This window comes from Geospiza fortis, unplaced genomic scaffold (assembly GCF_000277835.1).
Source record: "Geospiza fortis unplaced genomic scaffold, GeoFor_1.0 scaffold102, whole genome shotgun sequence".
Classification (NCBI taxonomy): domain Eukaryota; kingdom Metazoa; phylum Chordata; class Aves; order Passeriformes; family Thraupidae; genus Geospiza; species Geospiza fortis.
In genome coordinates this window covers 429,291-452,472 of record NW_005054373.1, presented here as the reverse complement: position 1 = coordinate 452,472, position 23,182 = coordinate 429,291, and the positions used below count along the sequence as shown (strand labels likewise).

Below are 23,182 nucleotides of genomic sequence, written 5' to 3'. Positions count from 1 at the left end.
TCCAGATGTCCCTACCTTGGCAAGGTCGTTGGGCTGGATGATCTCCAGAGATCCTTTCCAGCCCAAATAATTCTGAGATTCCTTGGTTAAGTTGGAAAAACCTTCCAAGACCATTGAGTCCAACTTGTGACCAATCCCTACCTGGTCAGCCAGCCCAGAGCACTGTGCCGCATCCAGGAATTCCTTGGACACCTCCAGGGATGGTGATTCCACCACCTCCCTGGACAGCGCATTCCAATGTTAATCACCCTTTCTGTGAAAAAATTCCTCCTAACGTCCAATTTTCATCTGTAAAAGGGCACATGCACAAATGTCCTTATTTGTCGCTCTGGCAGATAACAGGTAAGGCTGTGTGCCCAGGTGATGCCAGAGTGAAGCTGTCCCACCTCTGTCCCAAATAACCAGGGTGGGAAAGGGTTCAGGGTTTGTATCTAGGAAAAAAAAAAAAAAAAGGAATGACTAAGCCAATCTCATGATTTTGAGGGGATTGAGTCATAACAATACTGAAACCCCCAGGCAAGAATCCATCAAATTAATCGCTAATTTACTCCATATTTTTTTTTCCTGAAACAAACTACCAAGTCCTGCAGAAGTCTAATTCGACTCTGGATCCAGAGCGAGTGATGGAGACAACTTTATACCAGCGAGAAAATTGAATAGAAGAAAGGAAGAGCACACAAGAACTCTGTGTCTTTGGGAAAGTGGGGAGAAGATTCCTCCCCGTCTCCAGGACAAGGACACGTCCCTCCTGTTTTGTGAAGAGCAACACTTACCGTGTGCTAATGACAGTAAATGATTTTCTCTATCAGCCTTTACCCTTCCAGCTGACACACCCAGCTGCCGCTCCCTCGCTTTTGTCTCTCCCCAGTGTTGCTGCGCTGTCCTGAGGCAGAGAACCAGCAGTGAAAATGGCTGGTTAATATTAAAGGGGAGAAACAAAAAAGGGAGACAAATGTTCAGGCTTTTTGCATACAGCATTTCAAACGTCTGAAAGCCCCTCTCCCCTCGGGAGTCTAATTTACAAGGTAAATAATGGAGTGAAAACCCTTACATAGCCAGTCTGGTTGAAGGCAAAATTCCCTTCTGCCCACAATGCTGCCTAAGTAAACTGACTGTTCCAAAATACAAATGAGCACAGTGTCTTCAGCCTGGAAAGCAGAAATTCAAATACCAAAACTGCTAAAACCCAGAGCTGAGGGTGAAAACTGAGAAAGAATGTCACTGTCTCATTCAGCAACATTTTAAACATGTTCGATTTTATCCCATCTTAGTATAGTTTAATTATAAAGTCTGTTGACATTTTACCATAATATTTCCTAATAATCTAAGGGGTTTTTTTTTGTAATACCGTGCTTTGATGAAACTTACCTGCTACAAAGTTTCCACCTCTTTTCTGTTTTATTAATTTTTCCAGTTTTAGTGGCATGTTATTTCATTACTGCTTTCATTGCACAAACCAGTTGTATCTTCTTACATTCTTTATGCCAGTGGCTGTGAATTATCCCTCCAAATCAACAAGTTGCTTTTCCAAATTAAAAAAAAATAACCAGTGTTGTGTTTTTCTTTCTGCGTATGCACATTCTTAAAATTCGTGGAGCAATGTTCCTGACAACATGTGGATTTATCAAAACCAAATGAGTTCCATGGCTGTGGAAATAAAGGATGGTCTGACAGCAGCCCGGGAGCTGGATAAACCACTCCCAGGGTATCTGGCTCCAGGTGCTGCTGTAATTGCTCCTATCCTGGAAATGCAAAGTGCTGGGGACTCCGTGGGACTTCACAAGGTCATGGGATCTGTGCTCATGTGACAGTGCCAGGAGATGTGTACACACGGCTTCTGAAGGTGACTTTTGGGGAGTTGAAGCACTCAGGACCCTCTCACCCACTTTTTCAGGGACAGAGGGAATGCTGTAGCACTTCAGGAGGTTTAGTGCTGTCCTTGTACAGCTTCATCCCTGTGCCAAGAGCTTCAGGAGCTCCCAGGACCTTTTCCTCAGAGATGCAGAACATTTATCCCAACAGTTTCTAGGTCCAATAAGGGGTTTGCCTACATAAAGTATTTGCAAGCCCTGGCTGGATCTCAGGGAGGGTCAGTTGGCTCATATTAAAAATAGGATATTTAAGGTTTCAGTAGAGAACCAGCCAGCTCTAGGTCAGCATCAGAGATTGTACAATTATCAACCTTGGTAATTTTTTTTTTTAACTTTCTGAGCCCTAAATGTCCCAGGCCAGCAGCAGGCACTGGGAGTGGGCAAAGGGAACCTGAGAGCAGAAGGGCAGGAATGGTTCTGCAGGTGGAAGAGTTTAGACAGGTAACAGGGGCAAACAGCAGCTAGTTAATTCCAAAAATGGGTTAATGCAAACCTGACTCTTCAAATTCCATTGGCTGTTCACAGAAAGGGGGAATTCCTAAATTTTCTGGAAATTTCTAAAAAGATTTGCTGATGTAAAAAGCTTAAGCATGGACTAGGTCAAGCAGAAATACATTTGCAGCGTGGACAAGCCTTGAGTAGATCATGTGGATGCTTGACTCAGTGTTTCAATTATCTATGCAGAACTTTTGGCTAATTAATTGTGACTTATTCATCCTTATCTTAAATATAAGTCTTCCCTCTTCTCATTCAATCACCTCTGTCAGTCCTGGAGCATCAAAAGAACCAGCAAGTCTCCAACTCACCTTCCCCTCGTGGTCTGTCACCAAATCCATCATCATAAAACAAAGTTATATTTTTTTCCAAAGCTACTCTGAGTTCCAGGAGGAACTAAAAGATGTGTGCAGCAGAACAACCCCGTGCCTGAGCTGTGTCCTCCCTGTGTGGAGTGATCAGGAAGGAGGAGGAAGCTGTGAGTAGCTGAGCTGTGCTCTGACCCTCACAGTGTGGCGACAGAACCTCTGCATCTGCCCTTACCTGATCCCTGAGACACCCCAAAGCCGTAAGTTCATGAAGGAATAATTAGCATCTCTCTCATTATTACATTCATGAGAACTGAAATAGCTCAAGAAGCTGAAATAAAATAATATTTAAAGCCTGTCATGCCAGCTTTTTTTTTTTTTGTCTTACTGGTCAGAGCTTTGCTAAGACATACCAGCAAGGGAAGAATCACAATTCAAATCTGGGCTTGTTTTCTGCAAGTTAAATTGCTCTCACAAAGAGCACTGAAGGTTAAATTATTTCTTTACATTCCCTAGACACACAACCCCTTTTTTTGCTGTCACGCAAGAATCCAGAATCCTAAACAGCGCCCAGAAAATCAGCAGTTTTTGGAAGAAACCACTGAAAGCAGTCAGATCTCTTACACACAAAGACACCAGCACATTTTTCTCAATTTAAAATTTCAACTCGAGAACAAAAATATTTCCATCTTCTCTCTCAAGCCTTCAAAACAACTGCATCTCACACCAGGCTGGGATTTTTCCTCAGGGCACCTCAAGGGATTTGTTATCCAACGTCAGAGTTACAGCAGCAGCTCCTTGGCATGCCAATGCCACGATACAGGCATGGAAGTGTGGGAAGAGCAAACCTGAGGGTTCTGGTAGCTGCTTTGTTTCAGGTAAAACGAGCTTTCCTCAGAATTTGGCAATGGAAGCCTTTTTAGAAATGAGGTAGAGCAGTAGTTATTTTTCCCTGGGGCAGGAAGAAGAGCTGTGCTTCCTGGCAAGAGTGAAACACTTCTCAGAGCTTAGGGATGAAGGCAGTGGGATCTGCAGGCTCAGGAGCTGGGCAGAACCAAGAGAATACACCTTTCCTCTGCCAACCCTAATTCCTCACCAAGAGGATTGTTCAGACCTCAAAAGCCAGAGCAGAAATCCACTGGTGTCACACAAATTCTCCCTTTCGTTTTTCAGAAATTCCAGCACACCAATTCCCCAAAGCTGAGCAGCGCTGGGGAGTGAGGGTGAGCTCCAAGCTCCCTGTGCTGTCTGCTGACACTTCCTGAGGGGTGATCAGCCACATCTGGATCCATACACCAAATCCAGGGGTGATCAGCCACATCTGGATCCATACACCAAATCCAGGGGTGATCAGCCACATCTGGATCCACAACACCCCAAATCCAGGGCACTATGCCAGACCTTGCCTTTAGGAGTGCTCCCTGCCATGGGCTTGGAGGTGCAAATGGGATTCACTTGCTCCTTTAGTAATGGAAAAATGCTTCTGGCAGCAACAGGTAGGATCCCCCAGTAACTTCTAGTGACACAGGACATGTCCCACCTCACTCACGGCTTCTGACTTTGGTATTTTCCCCAACAAACCCTTTTTGATGAGCATTGAAGCTGTCTTTTGTTCATGTTTAACATTAAGAAATTGTAAATTGTTTATCTACACTCCATTAAATATGGTCTTTGAAACCACCCTACAAACTGGATTGGATCTTTTGTCAGACCTGTAAAAATGTGAAAAGAAATTTCATAGAATCACAGAATGGTTTGGCTTGAAGGGACCTCAAAACTCACCTTGTTTCAGCCCCTGCCATGGGCAGGGGCACCTTCCACCATCCCAGGGTGCTCCAAGCCCCATCCAGCCTGGCCTGGGACACTTGCAGGGATCCAGGGGCAGCCACAGCTGCTCAGGGCACCTGTGCCAGGGCTGCCCACCCTCACAGGGGAGAATTTCTTCCCAATATCCCATCTAACCCTGCCCTCTGGCAGTGGGGAGCCATTCCCCCTTGTCTCTTCTGACTGTCTGGAGCAGAAAAATGTAGAAAAAAATCAATTATCTAAATAAGTTCTACTTAATGTTGTTAAATTTATCTTCCCACTGAAGTCTTTCCATCATTATGAATTCCACTGAAAAATGATTACAGGTTTGGTTTTTTTTTTCCAATTAATCAAAAAGGAAAACCTCAGTGAAATCAATACACAAGACATCAGACTGTGATGAATAGAATATTCTAAACTGGATTTATTGTTCCCAGACATTAATGTAATACATAAACACGATAAAAGAGGGGATATAGTAACAAGCAACCCAGTAACAGAAAAAAAGCAAGTCTTTGAAACTTTTGTTGTATACTTACACATGAAAATGTCCCCAAAAAGTTAAGTAGTTGTCAGTCAACATAGCAAGGATTTCAGATATTAAAAAAATAACCCCAAAAACTTGTCAATGAGTTTGTCATAACCAAAATGTTTCATTTGGGTTTTTTTGGTTTTAAATTTATTTTTAGGCTAAAAAAGAATAGCCATTACCTCATGCAGTACACAAAGGCTTTAAAATAAATCCATTAATGCAAATGAAAGCCTGACTCCTGAGGCTTTTTTTTAAATTAAAAAAAAAACACCAAAAAAAACCCTCAAAGAGTTTCAGAAAATTAATTCCAACTAGTTTTGTTAGCATTGAAGAAACAACCTATAACCTCCTTGCACTCCAGAAATTGTTACCTCTTTCCTTACACATGTGCTTGTAGTAGGTCTTAAAGTAGGTTTCTTTAGTAGAAACTCTTACCAGAGTTTCAAATGAAATTAAGTGCAAAAATGTTTTCTTAGTGTTTTCCAATGATTGAGGTAAGTAGTTTGAGGGGGGAGAAAAAGACAAAAGAATGAGGGTAGCAGGATATCACCTGCACATACACCAGATGGAAGAAATCTGAAATACATGGAAAGGGAGATGGGAGAGGAGGACTGAGGAAAAAATAACAGCAACGATCAACAGCTGAACTTTAAACCAAAGCCCTTGAAATCCACTCAGCAGATCAGCAGTCACTGAAATAAAGGGTGTTTATGGGCATGGCTGGCGAGCTGGGCTCTGGGGGAGCTGGGATTGTGACAATAGTCCCGATTCCAGCTGACTGCCTGACAATGCTGGGAATGCCAGCACTGCTCCAGCAGCTGCGCCACGTCCTGGCCAAGCCACACAGACACCAAAGATCATCACACCAGCAATTCCTGACGCCAACAACGGGGTCACGAGCACAGAGCTGCAGCTTCTACAGTCAACAACGTAATATATGGCGAACGAGAGACTGAGTTAGCAAAATGTGGTATAAAAAAGTATAAAAGTTGTTTTTAAAAACCTCCTTAAAACGTCGATATAATACGATGTATGTGGAAATGCCATGAACCACAGAAGGAGAAGCCTAAACCTTAACATTCAGGAGCAGCAGAACCTCTCTGGCCACATCACCCTTTGTATAGCAAGAGGGAGAGTTTTTGGTTTTGTTGTTTTTACCTTAACCATGAGTTTAATTCAAAAACCACATTCAAGTGTACATTTTCTGAGGCTTCAGAAGATGCCCTCCCCACCCTGTTTAAAAAGAAAAAGAATAAAGGTTAGATAGAAATGTCTAAATACAACGAGCCCACCACCCAAGGGTGGCTATCCAGGAGTGGTCATCTTCCTCGATCTTGATGTTTTTTTGTCTTTATCTTTTTCTTTTTGTCCTCTGTTTTGGGTTTCAGGGCGCAGACGCACGCAGACACTCCGGCAATCGCTTTGGGCAAGTCCGTCCCTTTGCACCATTTGTTTTTCTCCTTATCATACACCTGGACTGTTTTGGAGAAGACAGCCTCCTCCCAGCTGTAACCACCAAGGATATAAATCTTGCCTTCCCAAACTGCCACCCCCGATTCACTGTTGGCTTGCAGCAGAGGGGCCACTCTGGTCCACTGGTTGCACTGGGGGCTGTAGGACTCCACGCTGAGGATGTCGAACCGAGCCATGGTCTCGATGTTGTCGTCGCTGCCGCCGATGGAGTAGATGTTGTCCTGCAGGGTGCACATGCTGTGCCAGCCCCTGGCAGTGATCATGGGCCTCTTCTCCTCCCACACGTCCGTGCGGTAGTCGTAGCACAGCAGGTTCTTTCTGTAGGGGCCGATCTGGTAATCGTGGCCTCCCGAAATGTACACGAACTCCTTGTAGACGGTGCCGGCGTGGCCGTAGGTAAACCTGGGGCAGCAAACAGGAGCAGTCCTTATGGGTTTTATCAAGACACACCAGCATGCAGAGGGACTGTGCTAAAGAAGCAAATAAACAGTAACTAAAGGCAGAAGAATCCCTGATCTGGCGGTTACCCAGTAACTCCTCTCATTCCCAGGGCCTCACCCTGCACTGCAGAGTGCACAGCCTGACAACCACTTTTAAATCACCCTTTCCATAGCTGGTCACTACAGAGCACTAAGGCATGACAATCACTTCTTAATGCATCCTCTAGAGTGTGTCACACAACAGAAATAGCCCATCCTGCTCTGCTGGCATGACCTTCACTCCCGTATTTCTGCTCCAGTGCTTGGCTTGCATCAGCCTGAGAGGGCCAGAGAGGGAAAAAATCCACATCTCAGAGAGGGTTTCTGTGACAGAAAGGGGAAATAATCATGACACCTCTCAGACTTACCAGTAGGGATAAACCAAGAGGAAAACTGCTGCTGCCTTGCCCTTGCACAGCTTCAGGATCACTGGATACGTTTCTCACCCACGGGCACTCTCTGCGTGGTTCACCTGCAGTCTCAATACAGCCAGTGTCCTTTTCATGAGCCATCTGTCTGCTCTGCCACCACTGCCCTACAGCTGGGAACTTCTTTGGTCACCCCAGGACAAGGCAGCAGCCCCCAGCCCACCACAGATCATGGTGAAATAAGAGAAAATGAGATTGGAGAAGCAGCACCATGCATGCTGCATCCACAGGGCAGAGAGAAACCCCCTTTGATCATCTATAATAAACCCACTACAAACCTAAATCTCCAGACTGTTCTTAACTTCACACTGGGCTATTCCTGACCAAAGCCCTTTGAGCTCTCCGAAGTGAACAGCCAAGGTGATGAACAGCATCAGCTGCTTTGAACACATAATTTCTATATGTCCTTCTTCCCCTCTTTTGGGGGAGTTGAGGTGTCAAAAGATGCAGCACCAGCTACAGCAAATTGGCTCTCACAAGGACTCTGAAGGATTCAATCCCCACAGGGCACAGAGCAATGTTCTCATCAGGCTGCACTCACCAGCCCCTACCAGCGTCCTTTGTAGTCAGGTGCTGGAGACCACGCAGCCTCCACGGCAGACAAAGCTCTGTTAGCATTGCTGCAGCCTTTGAACCGTGCCTGAACACGCTGGAGCTCCGTGTGGAGAGAACCTTGAGCTGTTTTTATTTCACAGGCTAATGGTTTCCCTGAGCCATACAAATGCTATCAGAACATCTTCCATGCACCTGAGTGCCAGCACTTGTGTGCCAAGGGAGAAGATGGACTAGGAAAGAAACCCCACGTTTACCCTGAAAGCACAACGCTTCTGAGATGAGCTAAAAGGTGGTTATTATCCTAGATGCCTACCAAAACCTCTGATCCCTGTCTGAATCAGATATTTTAATAGGTTCCTGCTACAAGAAGCAGAAAAATGCCTGACACGCTTGGGCTGACAGTGCTGAGTGACCAGGACAGTCTGTTCAACTACAGGGGCTGGAGATCTTCAGAGGTGACTTCACTGCTGTTCTCCTTCTTGGCCTCTCAGGGAAAAGACAGGAAGAAAAAAGGAGAGAGCTTTGGTGCAGTTATGGACTTTATCCAAAAAGGCAACTCAGAATTTCCACAGCTCTCAATGTGCCTCATAATGGAAGCAATTAATTCAAGCTCAGTGCTTCTGGTGAACATGATGTACCCTGAGCACATGGGCCCCTGGCTTTCACCCTGACAGGAATACCAGGCAGGTGAAGTGCCCAGAGATGCTGCTCCTTGGCTGAGGTCTCTTCCAGACAAAACAGGGACTGTCCATCTCGAGTGGCTCCTGGGCTGTTTATCAGAGCCTGTGTTTCTCTACATACACGGGAAACCCTGACAGGAATACCAGGCAGGTGAAATGCCCAGAGATGCTGCTCCTTGGGTTAAAAATGCTCAGTCTGGGGGTGGGATGGACAGCTTGAGCTCAGTCCATTTCAAACTGCAGCAGACTTTAAACCCACATGAAGCCAAGCTGCCTGGAGGCTGTGCTGTACCAGGGAGTTTGGAGGAGTCAGGAGGAGGACAATGTGAGGACATGGAATGCACCCCAGAGCCCTGCACTGCTGATGGCAATCACACTGCATTCACCATTCAGGGGAAAAATGACCCTAAGTTAATAAAAACCTGCATGGCCTTTGGAGAAGTAGGTTAAATATTCTCCTACTCTGGAGCTCTGTACAGGTAAGCAAGCAATAGCCATTGTCTCTCAAGCACAGGCATGCAGCCCAGCACAGGCAGCTGCAGAAAAAGCACTGATTTTCTTGTTCTTTTGCCTCAGTCCATGGCTGTGTCCAGGGAACAGCAACAGCAAAGAGAGTGCATTGACAGAAACCATCAGATCTGAAGCACCAAATCGACCATCAACTTGTTATTGTCCAGTACAGGACAATTACCCACTGAAAGGCACCAGAGGTGTTTCACTTTGAAACTTTCACTTCTGAAAGCTCATCCAAAATAGCATCACTTTCCTAGGAGCTGCATGAAATAGATGCATAAATTGAAACCAATCAATACAGATCCTTTCTACAAGCCCTGTGATTGAGAGAGGGGCATTTCTAAATGGGCAACAGAACAGGCACATCAATAGAGTGGGTCTAGACATCCTCCAACAGAGAGCATTGAGCATTTTGGCAGCATTGTCTGCAAGAGTGGCCAGAAAAAAGCAGAGGCATTAAGAGAAAGGAGATTTGATTTTAACATCTGCTGGAGCCTGGCACCAATTTTGAATGCCTTAACCCAGATGCAGTGCTGAAAAATTAGTTCCTGACCCAGTAACACCATTCAAATGCCAGAAAACCTACCATTTACTGCCCAAGACAGAAGAGCACATAACTCAGGAAAGCTTTGGGAATCCCCTACTCCTACCAAAGTCCAGGTGAGCTGTGGCTGCTCTGAATCTTGGTGTCCACCTGTCATAGCCCTGAGAGATCATTCATGACCCAACTGGCAGAGCAGATACCATCACTCCCCAACCTGTTCCAGCACAGCTCCTCACACAGCAGCTTTCAGTTGTTCTGCCAAATTTTAACCTAGGGCCACTCAATTAATTTCACTGCTGTCTGCAGCAGACCTTTTCATAGTGTGTTCAGGATGAGAACACACTGCCCCACCTCCCGCTCTGCCAACTCCTCAGCCACCGCTGCTCCCTGCCGGGCTAGAAACTCTGACCGAAACTGCTCCCAGTTTCTGGGAAAAGGGGCAAAAAATACAGGACCTCTCTGAAGAGAGGGAAAGGTGCCCCACAAGCAAGGACTCTAATTGTTACTGTTAGGCTGGATGTGACATACACACGTGATCAGGGTCTAAGAAGAAAAAAGTTTTTTATTCTGAGTGTTCTCCAGCTTATATACTCTTAACAAAGTGTGATCTTAAGTCATTAACTGCATCACAATAACTTATTATATTCATTGGTGCAAAGCAATTAACATTAATATAATTGGCAAAAGTTTTACAGAAATTTAATAAGGCACATATACACATCTACTTATGCATGTAGTTTAGCTTACAAAAATTTTCATGTATCTTTTGTAATGTTTCCATGCTGACGGCCTTGTCTCCTACCATGCTATGGATACACTTGAAAATCATCAATTGTTATTTCTTCTATTAACTCAGCTTTGCTTGCAGGCCAGCTGTCAAGCCCCTCCACACTTCCTCCTTTTTGTATTTGAAAGACAAACACAGCTGAGAAGGATTTTTGCAGGGTTCGATGCAAAAATCCAAGCAGATAAGGGAGACACAGAGTAATAATTACAGTCGCTAACAAAATTAACAATTTAGTCTTCAACAAGGTTTTAAGCTACTCAGTGATGCTTCATCTCTTGAAAAAACTATTCAGCTATCTATATCTGTCATCTAAGTGTCATCATCACTGCCCCACCTCCTGCTCTGCCAAGCTCCTCAGCCACCACTGCTCCCTGCCAGGCTAGAAACCATGACAGAAACTGCTCCCAGCTTCTGGGAAAAGGGGCAAAAATATAGGACCTCTCTGAAAAAAGGGAAAGGTACACCACAACCAAAGACCCTAATGACCATCAGGGAAATTGAATTCCCTTGTAGCAGGCTTGGAGCAGGCCCACCCTTTAGACAACTTGGCTGAAGTATTCCCTGCAAAGCATCTGCCCCAAGAGGCTGTTTGCTCGTCCAGCAAGACAGCCTAAATTCAGTCAAAACAGCTCAGCTCCTTCCAAGAGAGTGCTTCGGGAAAACAACGTGTTGTTTTGACCATCTAGGGTGGGAAGGAGAGGGGGGTGAGAGGAGATAAAGAAGAGCCTGTAAAGCTCTTCCTTAGAGGAGCAAGACTGTGAACAGCAGCATGGACACGGCGTTGGTGCTGGCATGTGTGCTCAAGGACACAACCACTGCCTTCCCTGTAGATCTACACACCTGCTGTGGAGGGGCTGGACAGCTGGCCTGCAAGCCAAGCTGAGTTAATAGAAGAAATAACAATTGATGATTTTCGAGTGTATCCATAGCAAAGAAGAAGACAAGACTGTCAGCATGGAAACAGATTAGAGAAGATACATGAAAATCTTTGTAAACTAGACCACGTGCATAAGTAGATGTGTATGCGTGCCTTATTAAATTTCTGTAAATCTTTTACCAATTATATTGACACTAATTGCTTTGCACCAATGAATATAATAAGTTATTGTGATGTAGTTAATGACTTAAGGTCACACTTTGTTAAGAGTATATAAGCTGGAGAACACGCAGAATAAAAACTTTTTTCTTCTTAGACCCTGATCACGTGTATGCTGTGTGTATGTCACATCTGACCTAACAGCAACAACGTGGCAAGCTCTGACCCTTGGGAAGCAACAAAACAAACCCATTTTCTGGATGTTCAGCATAGAAGCTCTAACAAACAACCTCTGAGAGTCCCACCCCACACAGCTCGAGTCCACACCCCAGAATGACGTCAACATGAGCCTGTCACTCCAGGGAACAGGATTCCAGGCTTGGGGCAGTCAGGAATGGCACCAAAAAGCCTGCTGCTGGTGGTCATGCTCCCAAGAGCACCAAAACACCTGCAGAAGTTCTCTTCAGAGGGAAGAAGACAGAAAAACACAGGAAAAGAGGAGGTTTTGTTGGGATACAATGCCTGATCAGGCAGTCAGGAAGCAGAGGACTGGAGCTTCTGGTTTCCTCTATGTGAGAAGTCTTGCTGCTGGAAGAGGACTGGGGGAGATGTTGGGTGAAACAGGAACTTAAATCTGTTTGAGGAACACAGAGATCAGATGAGGAGTGTGTTGAAGGGAAGAGTGGAGCAGGCAGGAGGAACTGTAGCTGGAATGCTTTCAGTCTTGAATGGATCGCAGGATCCTCTCTCATCCTTCCTCCACTGCCAGTAAATCACAGACTCACAGGGATGGGGCAGCTACAGCTCCTCTAGGCAAACAGAGAAGGGTCTCACCATCTCACAGCCAAGAATTTTTTTTCTAATATCTGATCTGACCCAGCCCTCTGCCCCTGGGAAGCCATTCCCCCTTGTCCTGGCACTCCAGGCCCTTGTGAATCTCTCTCCATCGTTCCTGTGGGCTCCTTAGGCACTGGAGTGCCACAGTTAGGTCACCCTGAAGCTTCTCTTCTCCAGACAGAACAATCCCAATTCTCTCAGCCTTTCCTCTTAGGAGAGCTGTTCCATCCCTCTGGTCATCCTGGTGCCTCCTCTGCACTTGCTCTACCTCAAGCATCTCAAGGAGGGGCTGCCCAGAGCCTTTTCAGCAGCCCCAAATCTGCCAGAGCCACCCAGCTCAAGCAGTGGATGTGTGTCAGAAAGGTTCCCGTTGCTCACCTCTGGGTCTGGCCTTTTGCAACCTGCATAAAGTTCTTTTTGCCTTATTCCTTCTGTGCAGAAGCAAATCAAACTCAAACAATTCACTGCCCGGCACCAAATGGAAAAAAAGGGTTGAAAAGACAGAAAATCCAAAGGGGCCAAGAGTCCACTAATATCTAAGTAAAGACAGTTAAATGTGCAAAACTGCAGCTGCATGGAAAAGTGGGGAGCTGTCACCACCCAGCTGAGCTGACACAAGGACAGAGCAACAGGGAGAGAAGATGCAGAATCATTCATTTGGGCGCAGGAATAATTCATCCTAAAAGGGGTCTGTCCCCTAAGAGGGGACTTTTGTCTCGTCCAAGCAGACCAGCCAGGCAATCTAATAAAAAATTAACACCCACAAGTCAAAGTTCACTTTAAATGCTGCAGCTGCAGAATTCCCAAAGCCAGCACACAGGCAGCAGTTGGAATATGCAGACAAACTGCTCCTTTTTAGACAGTCTGGGTGGATTAAGCCAACTGTGTGAACTTCCATAGGATCATTTATGAGTAAAATATCCACACAGGATACACCTCACAGGTGACCCCAGTTAACAAAAGGATTTAGGACATGAAGATACTCTCCTACACAACTTCCCTGGAAGGGCTGTGGTGTTTAGCCCCAACTGCTGGATCTGCCTAAGTGAGCAGAAATAAAAAAGCATCCTGCTTGTGAAGAGCACTCGAGCCCAGCTGTTAGCCTGGATCAGCCTTGCATTGCAGCACCTGCCCAAAATAGAATTGGGCAACAGGATTCTGTGCCTTCACTGGCTGCCTCTGGCTCTGCAGCTCGGCAGCTCAGGGACCTGGGAAAATCCCTGAACTCTCACATCAAACTGCAGGAGCCTGCTCTGTGATGGCACCAGGAAAGCCAGCAGTGCTGCTGAGCTTTCAGGCATCATGGAAACAGCATCCATACAGCCTGTGATTCCCACAGCTGTGAAACATCACCAAATCTGATCACAGCAAATGAAATGCTGTCCTGCTGTCCTTCCAAAGTCACTGCTCTGACACTGATTCAAGACACAGCAATGTTCTGTCTGCTACAACAAGAGCTGCAGGGCTTAAACCTCTCAAAAGCAGAACAGCCAAGTTTTAACTCAGAGAGAGAGAGCTCACATTTGCCAGGGTTCTGTATTTCCAACACAGATAAATGTGTTTAGCTGTGACAGCCAGCCTGAGCAGCCCAACACAAACACCCTACAAGGAAAATCATCACACCAAGGTGACAAAGTAAGGCCAAAGAAATGACAAATCCCTTTGACCAAGATGTGAAAAATGCTTCTGAAAATATTCAACTCCAAGTGGCCTCAGGAAAAGCTTTGTAAGAATTGTAGAATGGAATCAGAGGTCTCCCTCCCATCCTCCAGATGCACCTTGGGATGAAAACTAAAACCCTGCTGACACAAGGCACTGCCTGCTCAGCTCCAGCTGCTGCTGTGGTTGGCATGGCTGATGCCACATTGCTTTTACACCCCCTTCCCTCCCTTCCAGGGCTCATATTCATCAGCTAAAGCCACACAAGCTCTCTTTACTACCACCCTGCAAACACAGGGGAGCTTCCAGACAGCTCAGTTACCTGGGCAGTCCTGCTATGTAGGTCCAGGAGTCCTTCTGAGGGCTGTAGGTCTCAACTGAGGACAGGGCCCCGTTTTCATTCCTGCCACCAACAGCCACCAGCATGTCAGTGATGGCTCCCAGGTAGAAATCCACTCGTCGCTGTCTCATGGAGGCAACCTGGCAAAGAAAAATGACCTGCTGGCATCTTCCAGGGTCTGGCAAGCAAGGGATTTAAGGGCTTTTCATGTCTGAGGATGGGGAAGTTGCTCCTTCCCCTTTATTTGGTAAGGAGAGATTCTGGTTTTGACTATTATATTCATGAAACACTTCTGTTTTTCTGCAGTAGCATCCATTTCAAACAAGGGGAAAACAGGAAACATCTAAAAGACAGGCTACTGTAGAAACATTTGTGTTTATAGGAACTCCTTCCCAGCTCTGCAAGAAACAGGTATTGGAATCACTGAAAACCACAAGTGAACCATCCAGGATGGCTGATCCATAGAGGAATCGTGACTGGTTCATATGGAAACCATAACTGGTCCATACAGGAACCATGACTGGTCCATATGGGAACAAGGAGTGGCTGATACAGTAACCCGCACACATGAAGGGTTTTGTGGCAGCACTGGGAGCAAAGAGCTCATTCTAAGGGACATTTAGCACAGAGACACTTGACAATTGTCAGAGACATTTTCTTTTTACATCACACCCATTTCTGATTTATATGTACTACTGCTTGAGGAAGATGAGCCAAGCAATCACCTCTAAGTCCATTCCAGAATTATTTCCAGAAGTAATCTAATGAATTGCAGGTGGATACTGATCAAGAATTTCTCAGAGGAGATGCCCAAATCCCAAATGAAGCTGAATACCCCAAACTCTTTTGCTCTTTTAGTATCCAGAATTATTTCCAGAAGTAATCTAAAGAATTGTGGGCAGATGCTGAATTTCTCAGATGAGATGCCCAAATCCCAAATGGAGCCGAATGTCTGAATATCTGAATATTGCTCTTTGTGTCATTTAAGCATTCCCACAAAGGACTCAAGCAGCTGCTTCAACATAACTAACTAACTAACTTGACTTTTCATTTGCAAGTGCTGCCACGTTGACTATTCCAACAAGCCCTGCCCTTCCACCACCAAAACACTCTAAACATCAAGGACTTTGAACAGAGAAATAATACAGCTCAAGCCTCACCTTTATCCACTGGTTACAGCGGGGGTCATACCTATATAGGAGATTTGACACCGCATCCCCTCCATTGTCCCGTATCCCCCCCAAATCCCAAATGAAGATATCTGAACATCTGAATATTGAATATCTGATATTGAATATCAGATATCTGAATATCTGAATATTGCTCTTTGTGTCATTTAAGCATTCCCACAAAGGACTCAAGCGGCTGCTTCAATGTAACTAACTTGACTTTTCATTTGCAAGTGCTGCCACGTTGACTATTCCAACAAGCCCTGCCCTTCCACCAGCAAAGGAGAAGACACTCTAAACATCAAGAGAAATAATACAGCTCAAGCCTCACCTTTATCCACTGGTTACAGCGGGGGTCATACCTATATAGGAGATTTGACGCCGCATCCCCTCCGTTGTCCCGGGAAAAGCTGCCCCCGGCTATGAAGATGAATCCTCCCAAGACCGCCACGCAGTGGTGACTCCGCCGGGCGGGCAGAGGCGTCTCTGCCACCCACTGTCCCTTCCTGGTGTCCAGGAAGCAGGTGTCATCGCAGAGCTCCAGGCAGCGCTCCGACACCTCCCCTCCCACAAAGAGCAGGCGCTCCTCGCAGGTGCGCAGCGCCGTGCGCTTGCTCTGCAGCACCGGCTGCGCCGCCACGCTGTTGTGGTAGCTCACGGCCTCCTCGATGAATCCCTCGCAGTTGGCTTCCTTGGGCAGCAGCGAGCACACGGCAGGCTTCACCCTGTGCAGCAGGTCGCTCTTGGGGATCAGAGGGAAGTGGATGTTGTCCAGCACTTGGTAAGCCTCGTTCTCCCGCTCCGGGTACTGCGTGAGCCACTGCAGGGCCGCCTGCAGCAGGTCGTGCTCGCACTCCTGCTGCACATCGCTGCTGTCCAGGTACTGGCACAGCTTCTGCAGGGAGATGTTCTGCAGGAAGTCCGGGGTGAAGGACAGAGTGCCGAAGTTCTGCAGGATGAAGGAGTCGATGTAGGAGTCGAGGCGTTTCAGGTTGTAGATGGAGGCCAGCTCCTGCAGGTACAGGTAATTCTCCTCGCTGACTTCGTTCTCCAGGTACTCGCAGCAGAAGTCCACCACCTTCCAGATCTGCAGCAGGTGAGCTGTCTCCAGCACGTAGTCAATGTTGCCTCCATCCAGAGACAGCTCACTGCCATACAGGAAATCCACCACGGCCTTGAGGCCGATGTAGGAGGCTCCAAAGAGCTCCACCTCCTTCTGGTGGGCCTCCCTCATGCCAATGGTGAACATGGAGTTGAAGTAGTCGCTGCACACAGCCAGGAGGTTCCTGTGGGCTGGGACTCTCTGCTCATCCACCACCAGCACGATGTCACAGAAGAGGCCTCGGTGCCTCTGCTCGTTCAGGCTCTGCAGAACCAGAGTGGAGTGGTCATCCCACCTGTACACCTGGAAAACACAAACAGCATCAGGCAGGCGCCACCTCCACCACGATCAGTTCCAGAGTGGAATGTGTTTTCTCACTAAGTGCAGTCATACATGAGTCAGAGACAGCTTTTGTGTGTTGCACATTCACATTTATAATAAATTCTGACATGAAGTAGTTGGCAAGTGACACAGTACGAGCCTGAGCTCATCACCTTCACTTTGAGAGGCCTATGGAGACTTTTACTGCTTCCTACTCCCCTTTTTTTAATAAAATTTACTCTTCCTTCCCCCACAGTGCTGCATTGAAACCTCCTCCCTGATGAGTTATACAGGCACAATTTTCTGAAACTCTTCCACTCATTGTCTTGGAGACATCTTGCTGACATTTCCTTTCTTCCTTGTCCCCCAGATGACTCCTTGCAGAGTTCTCCCAGCTAAGCTGCTCACAGAGCATTCAGAGTGGGAAGCACACCCTCAGCAGTACTCTGAATTTTCATTCAGCCCATGTATTGTTTGGGTTGCTGCTTGCTTGACAGCTACCCCCTCTTAAATCTTTCCAGAACTCTGCATTTCTAAGCTTGTTAGGGTAAAATCCCTTTCTTCCTCTCTTTCTTCCCACATTATTCCAGGCACACACACTGCACTCAGAAGGAAAAGCTGTTTATTTATGTGCAAAGCCACACATGTGGAGAGCTGATTCCCACAAGGCTTCTCCTCACTTCCAGAAGCTGAGGTAGGTTTTGTTTAAATGAATAGGAGCAGATATTTTTCTTTTAAAGGAAAGGGAAAATGCCCTCAGGACACATCCATTAAGTGCCCTTCTGGGATCCCTCTGCTCCTCACATTGTGACCACCAGCTCTGGATGTGTCACTGAGCTTTTGAGGCCACCAGCATTTGCTTTTTTTCCCCACAGACTCACATCACCAGCCTTAGGATGAACCAAGCTGGAAACATTTTGTTAGCCCTGAAATGTCCTGCAGAACAAGAACTGAACACTGCTGGTCGGCCCAGAAAGCCAAGTGAAGTTTTAGGACCACCCTCTGGAGGAATTAAATATCAGATGGCACAGTCAGGTACCTTGTGAGGCCTCTTAATAGAAGCCAGGTTAAGGTAAATGCAAATAGCAAATACTTTAATTACCAAACCCAAACCAGGCAGAGCCTGTAAGAACTTGTAAGAGCAGTGAGAAGGGGTGCAATGGAAGCACATCCCTGTGTCCCACCCAAGGCAGCTCTGAGCAGTCCTGGCTGTCTGAATCTTGCCCAGTCCCAAACCCCCAGGCTGCATTGCCAGAGGTGACACCTGACAAGGTCCCACAGGTGACCTGAGCCTCCCAGACACTCCCCCTTCCCTTCCCCACCAAGCTGCTTTCTCCCAGGAATTCTAATGCCCTGTGGCTCTCCTGGCTGCCCAGGCAGAGAGCACACAGCCACAGCAGTCTGGAAAAGCCTTTGCTGGGTTGGTTAAACCATGGTGGGACTCTGTCTACCTGGAAAATATTTGATTCTTAGAGCCAAGAGGGCTTCTTGAGACCCAAATGAACAACCAAACGTGCTGCTCTCACTGTGACATCCCAGCAGATCCTCTTTATTTCCTTATGTTCTCTTCTAAACAATGGAGCCCAAGCTGCCAAAAATCCTGCTGTTGGAATGGCTCTGAACACTCAAGTGTGCAGAGTTAAACCAGTCTAAGGGAACAGGCTTCAACAATAAAAGGTTTCTGCATCAAAACCCTTTAATTTGCCTTATACTCATGAACACACCTCTGAATTTAAAAAGGGATCTATGGCATAGACAACAAAGTGGCTTCCACTGAGAAATAGAAAAAATAAACGGTATTTAAGGACTATAAAGTTTTTTATCTGTGTTTCCCTGAGGCTGGGAAAAGCTGATATTGTACAGGAGCTTAAGCAGAAACCAGGGGGTGGAGAGGAAGGGGGAGAAGAATAAATATGGCAAAGGATAAACCAGACTTCTGTGGCAGCTGTAACCAGGGGTAGTTGATGGTGGCAGATGAACAGACAAGAAATAACAACTTGCAGCACTCTCTCCCAAATCTGACTGACTGGGGATAGGATTGATCCAAACCCTTGGATTGAACCAAAACCCATCCTGCCTCTGATCCCTGGGAGCTGCCTGATCATTTCTCTCTAATATTCCCTAATTCCACCATCATGCATAACGAGATTACAGCAGAATATCAGATTTGCCAGAGATCCCTCTGTGCTGAGCTGGATGTCGAGGCAGCAGCGTAATCCTGCCCTCAGATCCGCCTGGCAGCTCTCTCTCCTGGAATCCCTGCTGCCATGTGGGACTGCTGCTGCTCCAGGAACCAGGCATGAACCCATCCCACACTGCACGGAGGCACTCACAGCACAGCAGCTCAGGATTTCAGCCACTGGCTGAGCTCATTTGTTTGGAGCAAGAAATGGAGCTGGGAGCTGCACATTTCAGAACCAAGACTAATTTCATACTGAACTTGAACATTTTCCTCAAGCTATTTATATTCTGGAGAGCAGCCTTACATTATCCAGTGATTCTAAGTTTAACAGATAGTGACAGCTGCTGTCTAAGCAAGCAAATAAAACAATGCTGTCAAGTTAATTAATTTTTAATGTGATGAATTATCATTACATTCAGACTAAACCATTTAAGTGGCAGACAGGATCAGGGAAAGATTATATTGGTAGGGATGCATTTAAAAATTAGTCCTATTTATCTTTCATCAATTGTGTTAGAGCAGAATTTCAGCTTCTCTTGGATTCAAAGATCTAATTTCTCTCAGACTGTTAATGCAGCTCTGCTGCTCATCAATGGTGCAAAAGAAAATGAGATCTGGCTCGTTCAGCTTTGGTAAGGAGGCACTGAAAAGTTTCTCTTTTCCAGCTTTTTTTTTTTCTGGTATAACAAGGTACCTGTTCTGCAGTTCCTGTAACTACAGCACAAAAGCAGCTTGCACTGGCATGAAACAAAGTGAACATAATAATTACAGCTGTTATTAACATTTTATAAGTCATCCTGAGGACCTGCAGAAACAGCTGCCTGAGATGGATTTCCGTGAATTCACAAATAAAAACAATGTATTTGTGCAGACAGAGCTTTGATACAAAGAAAATGGACCCCACAAACTCAAGAAAGCAGCCCAGGCTCTGTGAGTTCACTGGGCTAAGCCCAGTTTGAAGGATCGAGGCTCCCATCTCGTACAAAACCAAGACTGAATCTAAAGAGCAATCCCAGCTTTGCTTTTGTAACGAGCTTGGATTTTACGAGATGGATCAGTTTAAAAAGCAAACACACCACATTTCATAACAGAATTTCTAGCATAGAGAAACTACTGTGCTGCAATGATGTGGGTTTCTAAGTTATGAGTCATGATGAGCCGATGCCCATTTGCTGCTGCTTTTCCTTTTTTTCCCCCTTAATCACTAGGCAGCAACTTCTACCAAAACCACTTGAGCAGGTAAGCCACCATTTCTATCCCTCTTTTAAAAGCTCTGAATTCTCACATTCCCCCCAAAGGAGACCCTGTACCCCCAGCGGGATGGTTTTGGTAGGTGACACAAATCGTACGAACCTTGGAGGATTCACTGATCTTGTGCGGGCGGCAGATCCTGCTCTGCCGCGTTCCCTCCATGACCGCCCGATCCGCAGCACTTCTGCAACAAAGGCACAGGGAGGGAGATGTTCAGCAGCTCGCCAGCCCCTCCTGAGCGCTCACACGCATCTTGAACCGAGCAGGGAACGCGATTCCCGGCCCGGCACGCGCTGGAAATGCCCGGCTTAAAAAATATCAATTTTCCCTCCTCGCTGCTGTTCCCCGCTGTTGTCAAAGGTCGGTTGTGTCACCAAGCTGGGCTCAGCCCAGCCCAGCCCAGCCCAGCCCCGGGCTCAGCGCTGCCCGTGGGGGAGCGCCGAGCGCGGGATCCCCGCGGGAGAGACCGAGAGACGGGCCGGGATGCTCGGACACATCTGGGAGATCGGGGCCGTTCCCTGCCCTGGGGTGCTCGGACACACCCGGGAGATCGGGGCCGTTCCCTGCCCTGGGGTGCTCGGACAGCGCATCCCGAGAGCTCCAGGCTGTTCTCCGCCCCAGGATGCGCGGACACATCCCGGGAGATCAGGGCCGTTCCCTGCCCTGGGGTGCTCGGACACATCCAGGGAGATCGGGGCTGTTCCCTGCCCCGGGATGCTCGGATATATCCCGGAAATCAGGGCTGTTCCGTTCCCCGAGATGCACGGACACACCCGGGAGATCCGGGCTGTTCCCTGCCCCGGGATGCTCGGACGCATCTGGGAGATCGGGGCTGTTCCCTGCCCCGAGATGCTCGGACACATCCCGGGAGCTCGGGGCTGTTCCTGCCGGGTCAGGGATGGCGCTGGCAGGGCCTGAGGCAAGACAGGCACGGGTAGCCGTGCCAGGGGCACTGGCTGCAGGGAATTTGGGGGTTTTTTTGTGTTTTGTTTGTACAGTGTTGATAAACTGTGCAGTGGCTGCGGGAGGGGCAGCCCGAAGCCCCATCACCATCTCCTGCTTACCCGGCATGACACTACCTGACCTCAGAAATTCACCTCCCCAGTGGGGCTTTCCCTGCTTCTGTGGGACTTTCCCTCATTCATTACGGCCCAGGAGGCTCGAAATTAAGATCCTCCCCCTGGTGAGCAGCAGGCTGAAAATTCCCTGCCTCAGGGGGGAACTCAGAAGCAAAGACACTTCACAGACCCACAGGGTCCAGTTTCAGGGCAGTGGTCCAAGGGGAAAAGCCCTTTGCTCACCCAGCACCCCGGGTACCCTCCAGAGGTGATCACGGGGACAGCAGGAGGCTGGCTGTGTGTCCAGGCTCCATCTGCTCTCACCAAGGACAGCCCAGCTTGGACACGTGTCCCGGGTGGTGACAGGGCTGTGTGGCTGCAGAGGGTGATGTGCACAGTGTGTGACACCAGGGGCGTGTGCCACACTGCCAGTGCCAGCAGAGGGTGATGTGCACAGTGTGTGACACCAGGGGTGTGTGCCACACTGCCAGTGCCAGCACCTCCACCTGCCCCGGCCTCTGCCACCCTCCAGTGCTGGGCAGCAGCACCCAGCCAGCCCCACGGACACCCCAGGAAACAGAGGGGATGGTGGGCTTGTACTCATCTATTGATTACTGAGGCTGGAGATGGAAGTGGTTTTTGCCAGCTTTGGTCTCTCCTCGTGTGGCCATGAGGACTCGACTGTCTGAGTGAAATCCCACTCTGCTGCCAGCCCCAATGTGGGCTATGACCTGAACATTGACAAACCCAATGCTGTGACCTGAAAGCTGATAACCCCAATGCCAACTGTGACCTATAAATTGACAACCCCAATGCTAACTGTGACCTATAAATTGACAACCCCAATGCTAGCTGTAACCTGAACATTGACAACCCCAGTGCTAACTCTGACTTGAAAATTGACAACCCCAATGCCAACTGTGATCTATAAATTGGCACCCCAATGCTAACTGTGACCTGAAAACTGACAACCCCGATGCCAACTGTGATCTGAAAATTGACAACCCCAATACTGTGACTTGAAAATTGACAACCCCAATACTGTGACCTGAAAATTGACAACCCCAATGCTAACTGTAACCTGAAAATTCAGGGCAGCCTCTTCCTGAAGGAGAGCATTGTTCTCTCCATTCCTTTCTCTGTTCCTGCACAGAAAAGCCAGGGATGGAGAAGCAGGATTGGGGGCAGGCACATAGAAAGATTGGAGAAGAAGCAAAAAGTGGGGGAGATGGCAAAGAGACACAGGGACAAGGCACTACCACATTTTAAGATGAAGATAATGTTCCTGGGGGCCCATGGCCGTGCAGAGCCATCCTGTTTGCTCAGCTTGCTCCAAATATTCTGAGATCCTTCCTGAACCTCATGGTACATTCTAGACAGCTGAAGGTCACTCCAGCCTCGACTCCATGCCTGCTGGAGATGTTTTCTTGAGGAGGTCCAAAAGTCCTCACTTTCTCTGGTGCTTCCTCTCCAAGGACTCCTGTGACATGGACAGGTATTTCTGCCAGGCCAGTGACATCTTCCTCACAGGATGAAAGGCCCCATGATCTGGAGGTCTCAGAATTGCCATATGAAAAGCAAGTCAGAGCTCACCAAAGTCAAAAAAGTAGGTAATTTCCTCACTCCAGTATAGCCTGATGAAACTGAGCACAATACTTATCCCTCCATGCATTAAAAAAAAAAAAAAAATCCATGAAAAAGTGAGAAAAGACAAGGAAGAGGAGCAAAGAGAAAAGGTTTGGTCCCACAAGGAAGA

General features: G+C 47.3%; 2 protein-coding genes across 3 annotated transcripts in view; both read right to left on the bottom strand.

Moving 5' to 3' along the window:
- Positions 1–114, bottom strand: part of USP10 (ubiquitin specific peptidase 10) — a 47,983-nt gene extending 47,869 nt beyond the window's left edge. Inside the window, exon 1 of the mRNA XM_005424795.3 lies at positions 16–114. Within this exon, the coding sequence (XP_005424852.1) occupies positions 16–114 (99 nt within the window). The remainder of the gene's footprint in view (positions 1–15) is intronic.
- Positions 115–4,875: 4,761 nt separating this feature from the next.
- KLHL36 (kelch like family member 36) lies at positions 4,876–20,758 on the bottom strand. Of its 2 annotated transcripts, XM_031060162.1 has the most exons (5): positions 20,471–20,758; positions 16,837–16,917; positions 15,844–16,749; positions 14,326–14,483; positions 4,876–6,887 (listed from the first exon to the last, which is right to left on the bottom strand). In XM_031060162.1, the coding sequence occupies exons 1-5, from the start codon at positions 20,528–20,530 to the stop codon at positions 6,332–6,334; spliced, it is 1,761 nt and encodes a 586-aa protein (XP_030916022.1). In that variant the 5' UTR covers positions 20,531–20,758; the 3' UTR covers positions 4,876–6,331. The 2 variants fall into 2 exon arrangements, with proteins under 2 accessions (XP_030916022.1, XP_005424820.1); XM_005424763.2 differs by having other exon boundaries at positions 15,844–16,917.
- Between the last annotated feature and the right edge of the window lie 2,424 nt (positions 20,759–23,182).

Excerpts from the sequence above, each read along its gene's own strand:
- KLHL36 (XM_005424763.2), bottom strand. The coding sequence starts at position 20,530 with ATGGAGGGAACGCGGCAGAGCAGGATCTGCCGCCCGCACAAGATCAGT. Across the intron at positions 14,484-15,843 it reads GCTGTAACCAGTGGATAAAG|GTTGCCTCCATGAGACAGCG; the intron begins GTGAGGCTTGAG and ends TTTCTTTGCCAG. Across the intron at positions 6,888-14,325 it reads TACATAGCAGGACTGCCCAG|GTTTACCTACGGCCACGCCG; the intron begins GTAACTGAGCTG and ends TTGCTGCCCCAG.